The sequence below is a fragment of the Carlito syrichta genome, unplaced genomic scaffold, assembly GCF_000164805.1.
Source record: "Carlito syrichta isolate Samal-C Ts95f unplaced genomic scaffold, Tarsius_syrichta-2.0.1 Scaffold302277, whole genome shotgun sequence".
NCBI classification, from domain to species: domain Eukaryota; kingdom Metazoa; phylum Chordata; class Mammalia; order Primates; family Tarsiidae; genus Carlito; species Carlito syrichta.
In genome coordinates, this window is record NW_007246373.1 from 31,216 (window position 1) to 51,892 (window position 20,677).

The window sequence follows — 20,677 nt, forward strand, 5'->3', positions numbered from 1 at the left end:
GATCCCCCACCCTTCCCCATCTCCCGCGGCCACAACACCAGGAAAGAGCAGTGCCCACCCTGTGCTGCTAGAGTGCCCGGACACAACCACACCCAGACTCCCATCAAGCCCATCTAGCCTCGAAATCTCCAGGCCTGCTCAGTCTGGCAGCCGCTTGGCTGATTTGCTCTAATTTATTTCACGACTCTTTACTGGCTACCTATCACGTGCAAGGCATGATGCTAGAAACCTGGCAAAACAAAGCAATTCCTGGAGAGTTCAAGATAGCTCTGGAGGCAGCGAGGTGAATGGAAGGAGCAGGGAGGCTAGTGCAGCGACACACAAACGTGAGACTCTGAACTAAGTCAAGCAGTGAGAACAGAGAGGGGACAGACAGTAGAGAAGGACAGAGATATTCTGTAAGAAGAACTTTCCCAAAACACCAGCAATACACTGGGGAAGGAAGGAGCTGGACAAAACCCCCAGAAAAATGTCCACTGGCTCAAAGAGTAGGAGTTCTTCAAACAACTGTGCTCAGATGATCCACAACAGAGCCCTGTTCTGTGCTTGGATGCCCATGGGGAGGCTTACTCTGCTCTTCCCGCCACCCAGAGAGCCTGCCCTCTCCCCCAGGGCTGGCTTCCGTCCCCCGCGGCGTCGCAAGCCTCCTGGTACGCCTGCTCAGAAGTCCCATCACCTCTGCTCGGCCACCCACCTGGCTACGCCAATGCTCCTGGGACTCCCCTTTCTCCCCAGGTCCACTGGACTGGCCTCATCTGAGCCAAAACCAATCAGACCATGAGTGCATGCTGCTCACACAGCCCTGAAAACAGAAGAGTGTCCAGGGAAGCCCTGGAAGACACAGCCACACATGAGGCCCTCCTCATGCCAAAGCTACTGAGGTTCGGAGGCAAGCATCTCAAGAGGAAGACAGAATCGTCTTTCAAAGCAGATGTACGGCCATATTGCATACATGCTAGAAAGGATCCCAGTTACATTTATTTGAAAAAGTCTCACATTAGACTCATCTTACCCTCCACCCCTAAAAACACCAAAGTACTTTTCCAACCTGATTATGAATACATGCAGTTTGGCATGTATGAATTTTAGACAAAACATACTTAAAGCAACAAATTACTACCACTTACTTGCTGGAAAATGCAGAGATTAGGAAACGTTCTAGAAATGTCCAGTTTAATAAGCTCCAGACTGGCTTCTCTGTCTGCTGCTGAAAAACCAGCATCTGTCAACAGATGTCAAAAGTCATTACATTCCTCAGAGGCACAAATGTGGATTAATCGTGAGGCTTTGAAGTTTTGTAAGAGCAAAATAAGGAAAAAAGTTTTTCAGATGTACATTGACCCAATTACATCGACTCACACAGAGTCCACCTTCAGAATATTACAGTTTGTAGAATTTCTTCCTTTAAAAAACAAAAAATACGGCATCAGCTAATGCTAGATCATCATTAGACGTTTTCTAGAGTCTGAAGTAAAAATCTAAATTGACATTACCTTTCATCAATAACAATCAGTGGAAAATAAGGACAAGGAGGGGAATATGCACAAATGAACTCCAAGCATAAAAAAGCCCACAAAAAGTCATTATGTGACCTTAAACATCGTTGTTAGAAACTTAGTATATGTAGGAACTATTGCAATATTACACTCATGTGTAATATTTCTAACAAATATTCATGAATAACATTTTAAATTTTTTCTAATATCACACAGTATAAAAAAAAAATCGGGAAAAATAATCACTTCTTAACCAACAGAAGTGATTATTCTTGTGCATAATGGGAAATTCTGAAAGCATAATCCAGCAAATATGTAGCATTCTTGTCTCTTTGCAAGTAGTTCTGACGTTCCTTTATAAGCCAACATTAATCTAGTCTTGGGCACCAGGCTACTCACATAAGCAGCTTTAAAAGAAACAATAGTGATTACGACCAGCCCTCCAGTGTGTTAGGACCCAAACACTTCTCAGGAACTGGTATGTTCTACTTCTTAGAAAAGCTTTTTTTCTTTAATTTTTGCTTTAAAAATAACTTTTCCGATGAAGCTTTTGTAAATCCACACTAACAGTCCTGCAGTTAAGTAAGCTTTCTTAGTGTGAAATGAGCACATAACTGACCAAAGCAGGCAGCCGCCGGTTGCAGAACAGGCCATACCTTCATTTTCCACTTCAGAGCCTCCCGTGCTAAGGGACCGCCACCTCTCCTTGGCTCGTGCAAGGCAGATGTCAAAGAGCTCTGGAAGGAAAAGCTCTGGGTGAGTCTTAGGTGCACATACGAGTTCTTTTCCTCAAAAACACGACAGGAATGCGTGTCTGTGTCCTTCAAATATTTAAATTCCACTACGATAGGCTTAATGCACTCTCAATAGGCGGCACAATTTCCACCAACCCAGGACAAAGCCATACACAAGGAAAGAATACACGCAATTCCACTATGCCTAGTATTTACTTCCATTACCCAACCCACCCACAAAACTCTCTTGTTTCGATTTGGTGGTGATTTGTCCACTGCCTCTACTAGACTGTGAGCTTGGAGGGTAAGACAGCGAAGGTCTCTCACGCTCGTCTACATCCAGAACAAACCACACTGGGATTGACTAAGAGCAACACCATCAATGAATATCTGACTGGCAGATGGAGGGACAAGCAGAAAATCCTCTGTTTCCACATGAGGACATGATGGAACGGCTCCACATCTGACACAGGGCGCCTGGTCCTGATCCTAGGAACAGCAGAGGCTTCAAAACAAGGACTCCTGCTGGTAGAGAAGGATCATGACAGCCTCCAGATCGCCACCATGTTTAGAGGTTCTTTTCTCAATGGTTCTTCTCTTGGGGAGTTTGGTACAGCCAACCAACAACACGTGCTCACACGTTTTACTAGTACCCACAGGCCTCCATGGTCTACTCATGCCCATTCCTCTTTAAAGAACAAATGTGAAGACGGAGCCACAGAGCTCTTTCTAGAGCGGTCCCGAGCCCATCCCAGTCCCAGGCACTTCCTGTGGTTCCTCGGGCTTTGGCATTTCTCAGGTCCCGGACATCTCAGATGACACCCACTCACTAACCTGTCACGGAGACTTCAATTGCAGCTATCCACAGAATTTTTATCACTTTATTTTTCCCATCATTACTTCAGAAAAATAAAGCAGAGCACATCTGCTCTGGGAAGCACATGCTATTTTATTAAACTGTAATTCAAATTCTAGTAACACTACTATAATCTAACAAGTTAAATCTTGATCAATAACCTTGTTCTCGCCTTGCTCTAGCATCCAATTTACAACTCCGCTGGTCTGCCATGGCAGGAGGGGCACAGTTATGAAATACAATTTCATAGTATCACTGTCCAGAGGGCAGCAACTCTGCACGAGTGCTCACAGGGCTCACACGTGAGCTGGTGGCTAGAGCACCCAGTGGAACCTCTGCCTATTGTCAGCCTCCAGGAGGCAAGCCAAGCTTTGGTCATTTTGGCAGGAGGTGGGTGATAACCACCGTGTGGCTATGACCACTAGGAACCACGTCCCAAGTGAGGCATGAGCAGTTAAGGTGCAGATGCTGGCAGTCTTGGAGTAAAATGGGTCAACATGTCAGAGCTTTAAAACTCTCCTCCATGCCTTTATTGGTGTGTGTGTGGGTGGGGATGGAAGGGGCCATGTGTAGAGGCTTATTCCCAGACTCCCTGCTCCAATTTCAAAGTACAAGATCTCTTTCTCGATTGCCTGAAATGCTTTCAATAGCATTGGTATCAGTTCCTTCTTGTATGTTTTGTAGAATTCTGTTGGAAAGCCATCTGGTCCAGGGCTTTTTTTTTGGTAGGTAGTTTTCTTACGACATAGTCAATCTCCTGGGTTGTTATTGGTCTATTTAGTCTCGATTTCTTCTTGTTTCAACCTGGGAAGGTTGTGAGATGTCAGAAAGTCCTCCATTTCACTTAGGTTTTCAAGTTTGTTTCCATACAAGTGTACATAGTAATCACTGATAATCTTCTGTATTTCTTTGGGGTCAGTTGGACTTGATCTTTTGCATTTCTGATTGTGTTTATTTGGGCTTTTTCTCTCTTTTTCTTGGTCAATCTAGTTAGGGGGGTCCATCAATCTTGTTTATCCTTTCAAAAAACTAACTTTTTGTTTAGTTGACTTTTTGCATTATATTTTTTTCTTCTATGTCCCAAATTTGGGCTTTGATTTGGGTGACCTGGATTCTTCTGCTGAAGTTAGGGTTTTGGTGGTCTTGCTTTTCCAGCTTCCTTGGGTGATTTGTTAGGTTGTTAACTTGTGATCTCTCCATTTTCCTCATGTGTGTTTGTAGAGACATAAATTTCCCTCTTTGTACTGCTTTCATGGCATTGTAGAGATTTTTGGTAACATGTTTTATTAAATCATTTTAAGATGCTAACAACATGTTGATACCCAAACCAGGTAAAGATCTAACAAAGAAAGAGAACTACAGGCCAATATCCTTGATGAACATAGATGCTAAAATTCTCAACAAGATTCTAGAAAAACAGATCCAACAACACATCTCAAAAATCATCCACCATGACCAAGTAGGCTTAATCCCCAGGATGCAGGCTGACTCAACATCTACAAGACCATAAATGCAATTAAATACATCAACAGATATAAAAACAAAACCATGAGTATATCATTAGACGCAGAAAAAGTTTTTTGATAAAATCCAGCACCCCTTCTTGATAAAAACCCTCGAACATCTAGGCATAGATGGAAGATACTTCAAAATAGTAAGACCATCTACGAGAAACCGACAGCCAACATACTGTTAAACAGACAGAAAATGGAACCATTTCCCCTGAAAACTAGAACAAAACAAGGATGCTCACTCTCACCCCTTCTGTTCAACAATGTATTGGAAGTTCTAGCTAGAGCAATCAGACAAGAGGAGGAAATCAGGGGTATCCAAATAGGAAAAGAGGAAGTTAAGTTATCCCTATTTGCAGACCACATGATTATATACCTCAAAAACCCAAGAGAGTCTGTCAAAAACCTTGCACTGATAAAAGACTCTGACAAAGTCTCAGGATATAAAATAAATGTGCACAAGACAGTCACACCCCTATATACTATCAATAAACAAACAGAAACCCAAATGAAAAACACAATCCCACTCAAAGAGCCATAAAAAAATACCTTGGTATCTTCCTAGCTAGATAAATGAAAGACCTTTACAACGAAAACTACAGAACAGTGCTCAAAGAAATCAAAGAAGACACAAACAAATGGAAAAATATTCCATGCTGATGGATTGGAAGAATCAACATGGTTAAGATGTCCATCCTACCCAAGGTAATCTACAGATTTAACGCAATACCCAAGGTAATCTACAGATTTAACGCAATACCCATTAAATTACCAGCAGCCTTCTTCTCAGATCTGGAAATGACAATACAGGAATTCATATGGAAACATAAATGACCACCAATAGCCAAAACAATTCTCAGGAAAAAAAAAAACAAAGCGGGAGGCATCACACTCCCGGACTTTAAACTTTATTATAAAGCTACAATAAGCAAAACACCCTGGTATCGGTACAAAAACAGGCATATAGACCAATGGAACAGGACAGGGATTTCGGAAGCAAAACCTCAATTTCTCAACCAACTTATCCTCCACAAAGTCTTCACCATCAACCACTGGGGAAAGGAGAACCTATTCAGGAGAATCTATTCAGTAAATGGTGCTGGGAAAACTGGCTGACCACATGCAGAAGATTAAAACAAGACTCCTACCTATCACCATACACAAAAATCAACTTCTGAATGGATCAAAGACCTAAACGTAAAACCTCAAACTATAAGAACCTTAGGAAATGCAGGAGACACCCTTATAGAAATTGGAACTGGCAAGCAATTCCTGATCAAGACCCCAAGTACCCTTGCATAAGAGATAAGATAGAAAAATAGGACCTCATCAAACTGACAAGCTTCTGAAAAGCCAAAGAAACCAACAAGAGAGCCCACAGACTGAGGAAAAAACATTTGCCAACTGTACATCTGACAAAAGTCTAACATCGAGGATCTACAAGGAACTCAAACGTGCTGAAAAGAAAAAAACCAAACAGTCCCATTACAAAGTGGGCAGAAGATATGAACACATATAGATACTTCTCAAAAGAAGACATACAAGCAGCCAACAGGTATATGAAAAAATGCTCAGCCTCACTAGTCATCAAAGAAATGCAAATTAAAACCACACTGAGACACCTAACTCCAGTCAGGATGGCCATCATCAATAACTCAAAAAACAACAGATGCTGGAGAGGATACAGGAAGAGGGAACCCTTCCACACTGTTGGTGGGAGTGTAAACTAGCACAACCTCTGTGGAAAACAGTGTGACCATTCCTAAAAGATCTACAAATTGACCTTCCATACAACCCTGCAGTCCCTCTCCTGGGAATATACCCAGGGGAACTCAAATCACTCTACGAAAAAGATACCTGCACATGTATGTTTATTGTAGCATTATCCACAATAGAAAAATCATGGAACCAACTGTACTGCCCATTGAAAGAGGAATGGGTTTTAAAAATGTGGCACATATACACGATGAAATATCATGCAACCATATAGAAGGACAAAATTATGAACGTCACAGCAACTTGGATGATCTTAGAGTCTCTAATACTGAGTGATCTATCACAGAAACAAAGAACTGAGTACCACATGTTCTCACTCACAAGTGGACCTTGAACAATTATCATAATCCTATAAGAAAGGAATTGGCAATAATGGGAAATTGCCAGGGGAGGGGGGGTGGGACCGACAGTAGTGGGAAACTGCCAGGGGAGGGAGGGCACACCTCATCAACAAGGGTAACTGCATAATGAACATCTGTATATCTAACCCTGAATTTTACCCCACATTTCTTAAATTAAAAAAAATTTTTTAAAGTACAGAACTAACTCCCTAACAGCGAAGTTTCAATAGTACTATTAAGTTGACTTTCGGTAAATTTCCAATTGTACAACCACAAAAAGAGCAAAAACTCTGAAGCTTTCCAAGTCACAACATGGGCTTCAGAATCAGCACAAGGCTAGAATCAGAATTCTGGTCTCCCACACACTAGCTATGAGTCCTGGGACAGAGTCTCTGGCCTTTCCAGGGCGCTAAACGTTCTCAAGAAGAAAATGAGAACAGCATCACGGTTAATATTAAATAAGACATGTAAGTAAAGAACCTACTATGATGCCTGGTACCACAACCAGAATTCAAGGCTATTTGTGCTCTCACACCATCCTCGAAATGCAGTAAAACTGAGATTAAGTAGGGTCCCATTAGGTGACACGCACTCGCACAAGTATTTCTTGAGGCTCCTGCCACATGCAGAGATGTGGGCTGGAGATAAGGAACAGGGCCCTGCAGCTTCCTGAGCATCAGTGCTAGTGGAGGCCACTGACACCGACCAGCTCATCAGAAGAACACACACAATTCGAACAAAAAGAGTCGATATCAAGGTTTAGAAAGACATTTAAGATGTAACTGATTAATCAGCTGTTTAGCCCAATCTACTATGGGTCCACAGAATTTTTCTCTTTTTTTTTTGAGTCGAAGTCTCACTCTATCACCCAGGCTGGAGTGCAGTGGTACAATCACGGCCACCACAGCCTCGACCTGCTGGGCTTAGGTAGTCCTTCTGCCTCAGTAGCCGGAACTACAGACGCACACCACCACGCCTGGCTAACTTTTGTGATTTATTGTAGAGACGAGGTCTCACCAAGTTGCCCAGGCTGGTCTCAGGTAATCCTCTTGCCTCGGCTTCCCAAAGTGCTGGGATTACAGGCTAAACCACCAAGCCCGGACTGTTTTTTGTTTTTAAAAGAAGAGATGGTGTCAGTCTGTCACCCAGGCTGGGGTACAGTGGTGCAATCATAACTCACTGCAACCTTGAACACCTGAGCTCAAGCAATCCTCCCGCCTCAGCCTCTCAAGTAGTTAGGACTACAGGCATGAGCCACTACACCCAGCTAATTTTTCATCTATTTTTTGTAGAGATGGGATCTCACTATGCTGCCATCTCGGCCTCCAAAATTCTGGGATTAAAGGCGTGAGCCACCAAACCCACTTCCCTCTTCAGGACACCACTGCACAAAAGCCAGTCACCCAGCCAGCTGACGTACCTCAAGGGGAGACCCTATCTAGGCCAAAGTTAAGTAAGTGTTCAGATAAAAATAATAACCAAAGCCCCAGTTAGAGAATGAAGATACAAACTAACTGTTTTAAACCCCAAAACTGCATATCAACTCCTTGAGCGGGTACTGGGCACCAGAAAGAAGAGCAGGAAGTCGTCCCTGACCTACTGCAACTTACACTGCAGACGAGGGGGTTACAATGAAAGGAACAGCCACATTTAAGCACTCAGTTTGAAATCTGTGGGCTCCTGGCACCAATTTCACTCTAGCCGCCAGGACACATTAGAAGTGAATCCAGTCTAGGGGAGGAGGCACAGACACAAACAGCAGATGCAACCCAGCGCAAGACTGGTGAGCATGGTTCTCATTCTTTGGTCCCCACAGAAGCCACCAGAGCCCCAAGGACCCCAGTCGCAGCCAGTACGCTGTCCCCTCTAAGCTGCCTGAAAAACAATCCCACGAAACACCAGCAGGCACCCTAGTACAATAAACACCTCCACAGCAAGAACCACCTGCCCCTTCCGCTCTCCTGTCTCGACCAAGCTTTGCCTGCACAGGACTTTGCTAAGCGGTCCTCAGGTACCTCACACTGATACTGAGACCCACTTTTGCTGGCCCCCAAGCCAGAGCTTTTGTGCTCAGCCATCAGGTAACTGACTCACCTCAGACCGAACTGGGCCTCCCCACTGCCCCTCTCTCCTGAAGGATACAGTCTCCTGGCCTCTCCAAAGTCTCAGCTTTATGGCAATGGTTGACACTCTTCCCAACAGGGCACAAGGAAGAGAAGACGCCGCGGGACCCGGGGGGTTGGTTCCCAAGCCTGAGATCGTGCAAAGCCACTCACCGTGGGTGATATTTAGCTCGTTGCCAATGGCTAAGCTCCAGACTTTGCCTCTCACACTTGGAGGAATTCCCTGCCACCATAAATCGCGAACTTTCCTAGAGCACCACCTAAACAGAAATGGAAGCATGAGTTTATCAGTTTGTTCTCCACAAAGACTTATTTATCTACCTGTGTGCCTTGCCCCGAACCACCAGGAGCGAGGGATCCAGAGTTGGACACGGCACAGCCCCTGCCTGCGGAAGCGTACCGTCCAGGGTTCTCCAAAGATCAGGCCGATGATCACCTTCCACAGGGCAACTACGTGACAGATGTGAAAGGGGACAGCCCAGCAGTGAGCACCACAAAGCAGAGGGCCCAGGGCACCATTCCAGAGCCAAGTCCTGAATGACCGGTAGCAGTTTAAGCACATGGAGGATGGGAAGAACTTTCAGAGCAGAAAACACAGAAACACACAATAGCTGGGCCTCTCCAGGGGCTGCCAGTGGCTGGGAATGGATGAGGAGTACCAGGTGGCGCGGTGGCAGCGCTGGAGGTGGAGGCAGAGGTGGACCCAGCAGGGAGCCAGCCGACAGTCACTGCACTACCACACACGGGCAGAACACCCAGATGTGAGCTGCCAAACTCTAGCTGCTGACTCACAACATTCTGGACAGTACAAAGTCATCTGGATCTGCTGGGCACAAACCACACCAACTGCCAAAAGCCCAGACAGACGCAAACGTGCCACGGGCACCTGCAGTGCTTCTAGGCACAACACAGCTGGGCAGGGCAGGTCTGGAGGCTGCGGGAACCAGGCTGCATCCTTGTTCCACCCCTACCTGCAGCATCTACAGCAAGCTGTTTTCCTCTCCCAGCCTGTCATCCTCCCCAAAGTCAAGATGATAAAGCCAACCCCAAGGGTGAGGGTGAGAGTTAAGTGGGATAACACACAGAGGCACTGCACCCACCACACCGCTGGCAGTCAATGTGCAATCAATGGGGGCTGCTGTACGTGTGCATGTGCTCAGGTCACATCCAACACAGGGCGGTGGAGAAAGGACCGGGGCGGACTCTGCTGCCTCCCAGGGAGCAGCAAGGGTTTTGAGAACCGCTATTCTTGCTGCCGGGTCCCGTCGAAAGATAAGGGCCAGGTGTTTCCTGGCAGCATCAAGCCTTCTGAGGACACTGCCTAGAAAAGCATGCTCTGGGCATATTTCCTGGTGGAGACCCTCCACAGGAATGTCTGTCCCCGCAGTCGAGTGACACCCTGGTGAGCATCACAAGTCAGTCTCCAACACCCTGACATACAGGAGGAGAGCCAAAGGGAAGCTGGTATCCCAGCTCCCTGCACACAAGCCAGCCCCTACCCATTGTGAACACGCAGGAAGGAAAACAAGACCTACGGCTGTCCCCCAGATGTGAGATGACAGCAGGTGTCAGACTCTGCCAGGTGCATACCCTACTGGACACTGGGGGTCATCATCAAAGAAGACCTAGTCTCCGCCTTCAAAGAGAGGAAGATAGAAGCTTGAACAGACAGTTGTATGCACCCAGAGAAGTCTTCTACAGGTATCCAGAGCTGAGGTGGGGGCAGCAAAGCCTTCCCTGAGGAAGAATGAGCTTTGAAGAACTCACAGGAGTGAGCTGGATGAGGAGGTAAGGGCAAGAGCACTGTAGGCACAGAAAAAGGAACACACAAAGGCTCTGAGGCTTAAAAGCAGCAACACCTATAGGTGGCTCCCTAGGGAGAGAGAGGGCTTTGCCCACGTGGAGGGAGATGAAGGGTGAGGCTGCTGAGGGAGGGCAGGCCACAGCACACAAGGTCCTGTCAGCTAAGCTAAGGATTCAGATTTTACAACGAGATTCACAGGAAGTTAGTGACATTTTAAGGAGGGAAGTGGCACAGACTCATGCTTTAGAAAGATGGCCCAGGAGAGGAGTAGAAGGTGAACTGGAAAGGAGGGGAAGGGGTTTGTCACATTTTCCAGACAAGGGACAACAAGGGCTGAGCCAAGGCAGAGAGAAGGAAGACTGCAATGTAAACTCCTTGCATCAAAGTCTGTACTATGGGCCACAGCTGAGACCTATGGATTTGAGAAATAAATGGTCTAAAGCGGTATCCACAGTGTCGTATCTTACATTGTTTCCCAGTTGGGTAAAATCTCGTTATTCCAAGTAAGGACAGCATTTCCGATGCTTTCTTCTACTCTGCATCTTTCTTCCAGCTGCTTCTTCCTCCGCTGGGCTTCTTTCAGCTCTAGAAATCACAATTTTTTTTAAAAAAGCTATTAACTAATATCCACCATATTCAAGTGAGGTGATTTTTCTCAGAGTCATGCTGCAAAAACACTAGAAAAATGGCATCGAAGTAGAGCAAACATCCACCCCTGAGGCTCACATCCTATCCTCTGGGTCAGAGGATGCCGGAGTGTTACCCACCCTTTGGTAAGCTTAGGTGTAACATACATACAGAGAAGTATACAAGTAAGAAGACAATCCAGTTAACGCAAAACAGAAAAATCCTTGAAACAACCGTCCCAACCAAAACAACAGACTAACTTGAACATCAGAAGCCCTTCCTGAGCTCTCAGTCCCACTCCCTTCCAAAAGTTCACACTTCTAATGGTTTAAAGCACTACTCAATATATAAACAGCAACTCTGAGAAATACCACAAATTTAGTTTACATATACCTTTTTATTATAGTAAAATGTGTAAGATTTACCATTTTAACCATTTTCAAGTATATAGTTCCGTGACATTAAGTACATTCACACTGTTGTACAACCATCGCCACCATCACCAGGACTTTCTCATTTTCCCAAACTGAAACTCTATACCTATTAAATATTAACTCCTCATCCATCCTGTCCTCAAACCCTGGCACCCATCATGCTATCTACTGTCTGTCTGTCAATTGGACTACTCTAGGGACTTCGAGTAAGTAGAGTCATACAAATCTGTCCTTTTTAGTTCTGTTCTGGTTCATTTCCCTGAGTATGCTGTCCTCAGGGTTCATCCATGTTGTAGCGTATGTCAGAATTTCCTTCCTTTTTAAGGCTGAATTTTACTACATTGCACGTATCACGTTGTATTATATATATACTTTTTAAATATCCTAGATGTGTGTATCCTAAAAGTATTATATATACCAAAAAGTATATATCCTAAATGTATTATAGTATTACTATATATCCTAAGAGTATTATAGTATTTAATACTAAAAGTATTAAAGTATTAGGATTACTATCCTAAAAGTATTATACATACTTTTTAAGCATTGCAAGGGATTTTATCAAATCCATTCACATCTTCACGTAAATAAGAAAAGCCCAGGGAAGAAAATCTGCATGTCACTAATGCTGAAGCATTCTCTAGTTTAGTATTTTTAGACTATACAGTCTCTTTTTTCATGTTAAGTTTAAAGTGTTATTTTCTTGAGTAAAGCTACCAGGAATGGATAGTAGAAGCATGCATTATCGTTGGAAAATTATAAATTTCAAAGAAATAAAGCATTCATCAAAGTTCAGGTTCTATAACTTCAAAAGGTAAAGAAAAAATATCCAGGAAGACACAAAATCTTTTGCTGCCTTATATAAGCCAACATGTGTGAATCGCATTACCTCGTTTTTTGGCCTGAACTACCATTTCTTCATACTGCTGTCTGTGTTTCTGAGCTTCTTCAGCTGGTTTTGCTGGGAGATTTCTTGATAGGAAATAAAAGAGTTTTCACCATTATATGTAAATATCAAATAAAAGCCTTTGAGAAAAAAGCCTGAAGCATTATTTACTAAGAAATATAAGGCTCAAAGACCGAAAACTAAAAATTTTAAGATTACACAGTTTATAAATCAAAAATACCTTATCACAGAAGTAAAACAAGCTCCCTGTAAACGCTGAACTATCAAGATCAGCGGGAAGGAGAAAATAACAATTATCTACAATTGCAAGAGAGAGAAACACTTAGTCTCTTGGGATATTTTCAATTCATTCTCCAAAGAAACTTTGATTTGACCACAATATACTAATAACTGTCAACACTTACTCTTTGAAGCAGGGTGTCTTGACAGAACATGTTATACATATATGTGAATATATTTCCTGGTCAGATTTTTTTTAAGTGTGCAAATTTCTTATTAGCTATGTGGTTGTTTAAAAAAAAAAAAAAAAAAACTACGAACATACCATAGCTCTAAGCATCTAAACAGCAAATACACCTTCAAACTCCATTTAAAAAAATAAAACGCATGCTCTCTTTATGAAGCATGCTGGTGACTCTGCTGGCACTGGACTCACCCGGAGGGCAGCAGTGTCTGGCTGCCTGTGCCCCTCATATAATGCAACCCACAATCCCTGGGACATTCTGAACTTGCTGCAAGAGAATGTGGCAAGCCCCCCAGTTCACGTTTCAGAGCATAAAAGGATCAGTCTTTACAATGCTAAGGCTTTCACCAATGGTCTCTAACTTTTCAGTCTTCCACTTGAGGGTTTCTCTCCCTACACACTCACAGTTCTCAAGGACCAAGGATTAACAGTGGAAGACACGTCTTTAGATTTCACTCATTTTAAATTTCAGGGATGGCAACGACCTTACAAATTAATTACAGAGGGTTTACAACCTCCCCCTGCTCCCCCCCCGCTTTTTTCTTTTTTAAACAAGGAAACTTCTATTCAAGCACAATATTCTATGGAAACTCAATGCTTAATTAACCCTTTGCACTCGGTGACAACTCAAGGTCCACCTACCAGCAACTCAACTGCACTTTTTTACAAATAATGAAAAATGAAGCACTTCATATTAAACAGCATAGCACTGGAACCAATTATACTACTGTAATGACATCTGGCTTATCATGGAATTTTGGACATTGAGGAACTTACTTATGACAAAAAATTAAAATGTTCTATCTTATACTTTTCTAATGTGTGGTAATGTGAAACAGTCACCAACATACATTGCAGGTCCACTGATACATGCTGTACGATAGTAATTTGTTAGACGTCTTCCACTTGGTGTTTTTCTATTCAAGCAGATAATGCAGTCTTGTTTTCTTCCCCCCACATTAATAATATGTAATTTATTGTACAGTCTGTTGTTCAAAGGAGATACGGGAAGACAATTTGAGATTCCTAAAAAATCACTTTTCAACTGATCTATCTAACAAATTTCAAATAAGACAAAGGTTTTTCATTGTTTTTGAATGGAAAACTTCAAGAAAACATACATTTTGAAACATTTACACTGGCATAAGTTTGTCCTGTGTAACCATGAGCAATCTCGTTCTGTACCCTTAGAGGAGACATCCGAGTGGTTTGCTAGATTTACAATGTCCCCTCAGAGGGAACATCCAAGTGCAAAGGGTTAAAAATAGGTGAGTTATGACCTGGTCCAATGAAGCAATCCTTTGTACTTCACTACAGTCTTCAAACACTATTTCTCATGACACAGCTAGAAACCAGAGACCAGAACCTGCCTAAAACCACCCGTGTCCTGCTTAATGCAGATCCCAAAGAAGCCAGCAGCTGGTCCAGAAACTGTCCTCTGATACCGAGGCACCTCCAAAACATCCACTTTAGAGTCCACTTCCCGGTGCTTCTTGGAGTTACAAATCAGTCCATCATTTACGACAGCTGCTTATTTTAAAATGCTGTATTAAAAGGAAAAATCACTTGAATGGACAGTCCTGGTCAAAACTTCTATGCTAAGGGACACTTTCCAAATTAGTCATTTAATATCACTGTAGAACACACGTTAACACGGGGACTAATTCATGATTATAGCTGCCTCTTCTTCTCTAGCTCTGATCCTAGCTCTAGAGAAGGCAATTAGCAAGTTGTACCCATCTACTAAAGCAAACACTCTACAGAGAGTCTTCTTCAACTCACGCTGGTCTGTCTTCAAGGATGAGTGCAGTGGTGGAAAGTGGCTCAAAATCAAGATTCTTCCTCACATTCTGCTTTGGAGAGGGTGGCTTGCTAGGTCTTCCAGCCTTGTCTTCATATTCCTAGAACAAAGAAACCAGGGATGACTCTGGGCCTGGCCATTTCTACTATAGGATGTCCTGAAAACAAGAAAGTTGTTTTGTAATGAAAGCCCTTTACGATAGCTTTGAGGGTGATTCACTGAAAATCTTTCCTGCTATTCAGAAGGAAAACCACTGACTAAAGGGGCCTTACAACTCCAAAGCTGAGACTGCTGCTTTATGAGGACCGTGTACTTCCCCTGTTTGTGGGGAAGTTAGGAAGGATCACATCATCAAAGCTGCCCCTTTGCCACGGGTCTCCTGTCTTCTGGGTAAGAGGCATGTTTCTGTCTTCTGGACGCTGTAAGTTTTAACCGATAATTATAATGGCCCCTGGGAAGCCATCACTGCAAACTGACACATGATCTGCCATGCACTGAAATCTAATAGCAGCCTCCCCACCAACGGGTCACCGATCCACTGCACAGACTGCAACTACCAAAGCTTTGTCCCACCTCATGATTCACATTCCAAAAACGCAGCACAAGAGTTCAGGAGAGTCAAGCAAGTAGGAGCTTCTGAAATCATGTGTCGGTGTCCTTAGCTCTCTGCAAACTCAAAAGCCAGCATTTGCTCCTTGCCTACCACAGACAAGGTTCTCAGGACTGTTGCTTGAGGGAAGATACTCTAGTTGAGAAGACAGGACAAACAAATGTGGAGTTCACCTAAGATTTCAATCGCCATTTTAGACAGCGAGAGCACTGTCATGAGGTGGCAATTAATTACTAAATGAATCTTAAGGACACTAGTTGTCAAAAGGGGCATTACTGGTAATATTATTTGGCAAGCAATTATTCTCTCGGCCTCTAAAAAGTAGAAAGAAAAAACTGTTTCCTCAAAACATGTAAACTATAAGAAGGGAGTAAGCAGGGCTCGGTGGCTCAGCCTGGAATCCCGCGCCTTTGGGAGGCTGAGGTGAGTGGATTGCCTGAGCCCGCGGGTTCGAGACACGCCTGGGCAGTGAGACCTCATCTCTACAATAAATCAAAAAATCAGCCAGGCGTGGTAGCACAGGCCTGTAATTCCGGCTACTTGGAAGGCTGAGGCGGAAGGATCGCCGGAGCCCAGCAGGTTGAGGCTGCGGTGGCCAAGAGCGGCCACTGCACTCCAGTCTGGGCAACAGAGTGAGACTCCAACTCAAAAAAAAAAGAAGGGAATATACCAAGAAGCAGGTAGGTGGGGCAGTTTCTATACATCCGGACACACAAGGTTAGATGTCTTAACACAGTTTACTCTGACTTAAAATGGCTCCACTAAAACTATAAAATTACTTCCACTTACCAAAAACTAAGAAAATAGACCCACTTCTTCATGGATTCAAACATCAGAGTGTCTACAATGTACCAGGTACGTAGCATGACAACATGGCACTAGCTATCGGGAAGCTTCAAGTCTAGTACCTGAATGTCAAAATCTTCAATTTTATAGGAAATTTACCAAAAGCTATGTGTTGAGAAAGATTCTAAATCATGCTGCATTTTAACAAGAATTAGTAACAAATACCCCATAATGTGCTACTTTATCTCCCGAGCCTAGTCTAGTGAATCGCATGCCAAGGCCAAAGATGCTGGGCCCCAAAATTAGCTACCCCAGAATTTGCATGCCCATTTCCATTTGCTTTTGTGTGCTTTACACATGTCTCAGTTTATCTTCACAGCAACCTACCTGGCAGGTGTCACCCCATTTTACAGACAAGGTAACTGAGATTCAAAGTGAAGTGACCTGCTCCAAATTACACAGCCAGCAAAGGCTGGGCCTGCAGGACTCCTTCCACTCTGCCGCTCGGAGTAACCAAACCTCTTTTATGAACACATTTAAACCAACAGGTGTGTGGTTTTAGAGGGAAAAAGTTGAGTCCCATATGGGTCAGGTATGGGCTGTGGCCTCTAAAGCCAGACGGGTCTGGGAGCAAATTCAGATCCACCAACCACTAGCTGTGACCTCAGGCAAAGTACTTACTTCAAATACCTCAGCCTCATTGCCACATCTGCAAAATGGGAACAGCACCAACCAGAGAAGGCTATTGAGAGAAATGGGGAGGCACTGCAGCCTCCGGTGCAGGAGTGCTGGCTCAAGGGCAGCCTTGGCTGGTACATGCCAGTAGCTTCTTTTCCTCCTTTGGGCCTGAAACAGTTGTGTACGGCAGAAAGAATGCTCTGGTGCCAAACAATTAAGGGGTCCTGCCAAGCCCACAAATAGCCCAGATACGAAGAGTAAGAGTAAAAGAGGTGAACACTTTGAATTATGACCAAAACCATGAGATCACTGTAGCTGGAGCTTCTTACTATTGCCAACAAGCAGCAGCAGCAGCTGACAGGAATGAGCCAAGCACTGCCCCGGGGCTTTCCACGCTGAGCTGACCACCAACCCTTCACACCAGCCCTCTGAGAGAGGAGCTGCCTGCCCCACAGCACAGATGGAACACGGACATCAATGACTTTGCCCAGCTAGATCAGAAGCCAAGCACGACGGTTCTGCAGCCACATTCTCACCACAGAGTTCAGGCAAGCCACTCGCGGACATGAATTGGAAGTAATTTCACCATCCATATTCATTCCAAATAAAGCTTTCAGTCATGACAGAAATCTGTAATACTGAATTGAGCACACAGATTAGTGAGGATGCAGGGTCACATACTTACGTTTTAATCACATAGAGTGATGCATGATTAAAACAATACAAAATAATAGAGGAGGACGAGCCTGCCACACTGGAAATCCCAGGCAAAGCCTTTTCAAGATCCTAGTGGCATGTCAGTATCGGAATAGTGTAGGAAATGATCACAGGTCCAGCTCCGGACCCAGCCCTCCCACGGTTGCCGAGAGCTGTTGCTGACGATCCATGACAGACAAACCAACTTCAGAAACAAGAAACAGGACTGTTCACACCAAGGATCCTGGGAGGGGAACAAAAGGCTCCTGGAAAAGAACACTCAGTTACGAATTATCAGTGTTTGAATCAGCACGTGATGTGGCAAACGCTAAGACCACGAAGCAAAAAGCCTGAATTTTAAGTCCTGGCTTGCACCTTACGCCAGTCATCTTGCTTGACTCTCAGGCTGTTTCCTCTGCTGTAAAACAGCACCAATTATGCAAACCACTGTGGTGGTAAAGTGAGATGATATACATAAACTGGCCACGCCTCAAGCGCTGAGCCCTTGCTATATGCCAGGCAAACATCAGTGCAGCCCCATCTCAGTCCAGCTCATCATTCCAAAGTTCCTCTCGGCTCAGGACCAAGTTTTGAAGTCTCTTGGTTGACACCAAATGACAATGCCCATCTTTCGGTGCTCCTCAAAAGCCCTGCAGGCTAACAGGTAAAACACACTGCCCAGGTCTGCCCAGGTCAGCCCTCAAGTGAATTTAGGACAGGGATTCTTCAAAGTTCTAGCAGCAAATCAGTTTAAATGGTCATGACAGTATTTTCTAAAAAATTAAAAAATAAAACACAGAGTGCACACAGTAAGTTGGGCAGTCTGTCAGTTCTACACCTAGTTGTATCTGTGCAGTGAGTCTCGAGTTGTCTAACTGGCGTCGCCTCAAAGTGTCTAAGCCACTAATTCAGAAGCACAGCAGGTCGAAGTCCCTGCCCCGAGTAGTTTGTAAGGAATCATGCTGGGTATGACCAGACCCTAACAACAAGGCAGCAGCAAACAGAACAGGCCGTGCCTAACCAGTGGGTAAGTTGTGAGTGTGGCCTGAAGACCCAGCAAAGGTCAGAAAGCAGCAGCAGGGACTCAGAGTAACTGAGCCAGGAGTGAAAGAGATCCAGCAAGCAGGAGAGAGAGAAGGGGACAATGCAGAAAAGAAGAAGACCATTTGTCAAGTTGTTCTGCTCTAGATTTGATGGTCTCAACAAGTTACTCAGAGCTGGGGAGACAAGCCCCAAGAGAAGGAGAAAGAATGGCCTGTGAGTCCAAGAGAAGCGCCCAGCGGCGAGGGTTCTACTACGTGTACGATCTTTAACCATAGTGCTAATGGCAAGGAGAAGGGCACTGGACTCCTGAATTAGGCTTAAAATCTGTCAGCTAACAGAGAAAGGAAGGGAAAAAAAGCTTGACTCAACAAACATTTGTTTAAAGAGGAGGAAGATCACAGTTTTCAAATGATGAAAATAAAGTATTCCTGAGCCAGGCATGGTGGTACATAATCCCAGCTACTCAGGAGGCTGAGGTGGGAGGACCACTTGAGACCAGGAATTTAAGACTAGCCTGGGCAGCACGGCAAGACCGTCTCTACAGAAAAAGAAAGTATTCCTGGTGGAAAGGCAAGAGGGGTCATCAATGCTAATTACAAAATGGAAAAGTACAGTGAAAGTTAGCTAATGATCCAATAACCGGCCCAGCAGAAGCCCCCACCTTCCCGGAAGATGGCCCCTGGCTTCCTGGAAATCTATTTTAGTTAGGAGAAAGGGTCATCTGTCAAAACTTGGGCTCGAATCTCACTCAACTATCTACAGCATCAAAATTCACCTGTTAAAACAACCTGAGGGTTTAGAAGGTACCCTGTGGAATAAGGCTACCAACACAAGCAACACCATCCTTTTCATGGAACCCATTAAAAGACTGGCTTCAACTAAAGTCAGTGACAGCACAGCCACCACATCTGCACAGGCTGAGGACCCACGGCAGGGGAGGGTCACCAGGAGAGAGTAGCAGGCCTGGGTCTGAACCCCCACCACCAGCAATGTGACCTTGAGCATCTCCTCCACTGCCCGAGCCTGTTTCCTCATTTGTTACTCTACTTCGTGTGAAGATTAAATGAGAATGAATACGTGCAAAATGTACAGCCAAAGCATGAGCCCAGAAAAAGGACAGAAGTATGACACTCATTGTATTACTATAAAATTACTTTTCAAAATATTTTATTCTAAAAGGGGCAAGTCTGGAAAAAACAATAAGAGACGCAAGTGCCCAGCACGTCGCAGCTGGTCTAACACTTTGCCGTTTGTAACAGCAATTGTCTGGGAGGGAGGGGTGCTCTTTTACAACCCGGGAGCTGCTCTCTTTTGCCATGTTGAGAGGTGAGGAGTGGCCTCTCCAGGTCTTACAGATGCTCCACTTTCCAAGAGGCAGTCCTGCTGACCACCGAAGCTTGACCTTGGGTAAAGCGCCTGAGAGTGCCGAGGGGCTCCTCCCGCCTGGAGTCTTCCGTTTACCCAGCATGTCGTCCTCTCCCGTTGAGCATTCTCTGAGTTACCAGGAACGCTAGCTTTTGGGGAAGCAACTCTCGTAAAGCCTTTTTTAATCGTCACAGTCCTCACAAGGCATCAAAAACACAAACGGTGACATGTGGACTGGTGACTGGAAGGCATTCCGCCCGAACTGGGTTTTAACAAGCCAGTTGCGGCTGCGACCTCCACCTATTAGGCGCCACAGCACAGGGCGCAGCCTCAAATGTGCACAAAGCCGCCCTCGGATCACAGGCAAGGCCCCGTCCTGGCCCCTGAGGGCACTGCCTGGCCAGCCCGGCCCCGAAGCAGGAGGAGAAGAACCAGGACTCCCAGGACACACTCCTCCTGCTTGGTCTCCCACCGTCCCCGCTCAACGCGAGCCCTGGAAGGAGTGACGAGGAACCCAGGCACAAAGGCCGCCGGGGAGGAGAGGGCACCCCGACCGGCATCGCAGGCTTGGGCTGAAGGCAGACGCACGTGACGCACGCACACCCGCCGCGCAGGGGCTGCCCCC

At 44.9% G+C, this 20,677-nt stretch overlaps 1 protein-coding gene across 2 annotated transcripts in view; it reads right to left on the reverse strand.

The window, feature by feature from the left end:
- TBC1D14 (TBC1 domain family member 14) overlaps positions 1-20,677 on the reverse strand; it is a 109,717-nt gene that overhangs the window by 24,069 nt on the left and 64,971 nt on the right. For both annotated transcript variants that reach the window (XM_008056209.2, XM_021711427.1), the window contains exons 3-8: positions 14,855-14,973; positions 12,592-12,674; positions 11,109-11,226; positions 8,991-9,097; positions 2,153-2,233; positions 1,128-1,222 (exon numbers count right to left, since the gene is read on the reverse strand). In XM_008056209.2, the coding sequence (XP_008054400.1) occupies positions 1,128-1,222; positions 2,153-2,233; positions 8,991-9,097; positions 11,109-11,226; positions 12,592-12,674; positions 14,855-14,973 (603 nt within the window). The remainder of the gene's footprint in view (positions 1-1,127; positions 1,223-2,152; positions 2,234-8,990; positions 9,098-11,108; positions 11,227-12,591; positions 12,675-14,854; positions 14,974-20,677) is intronic.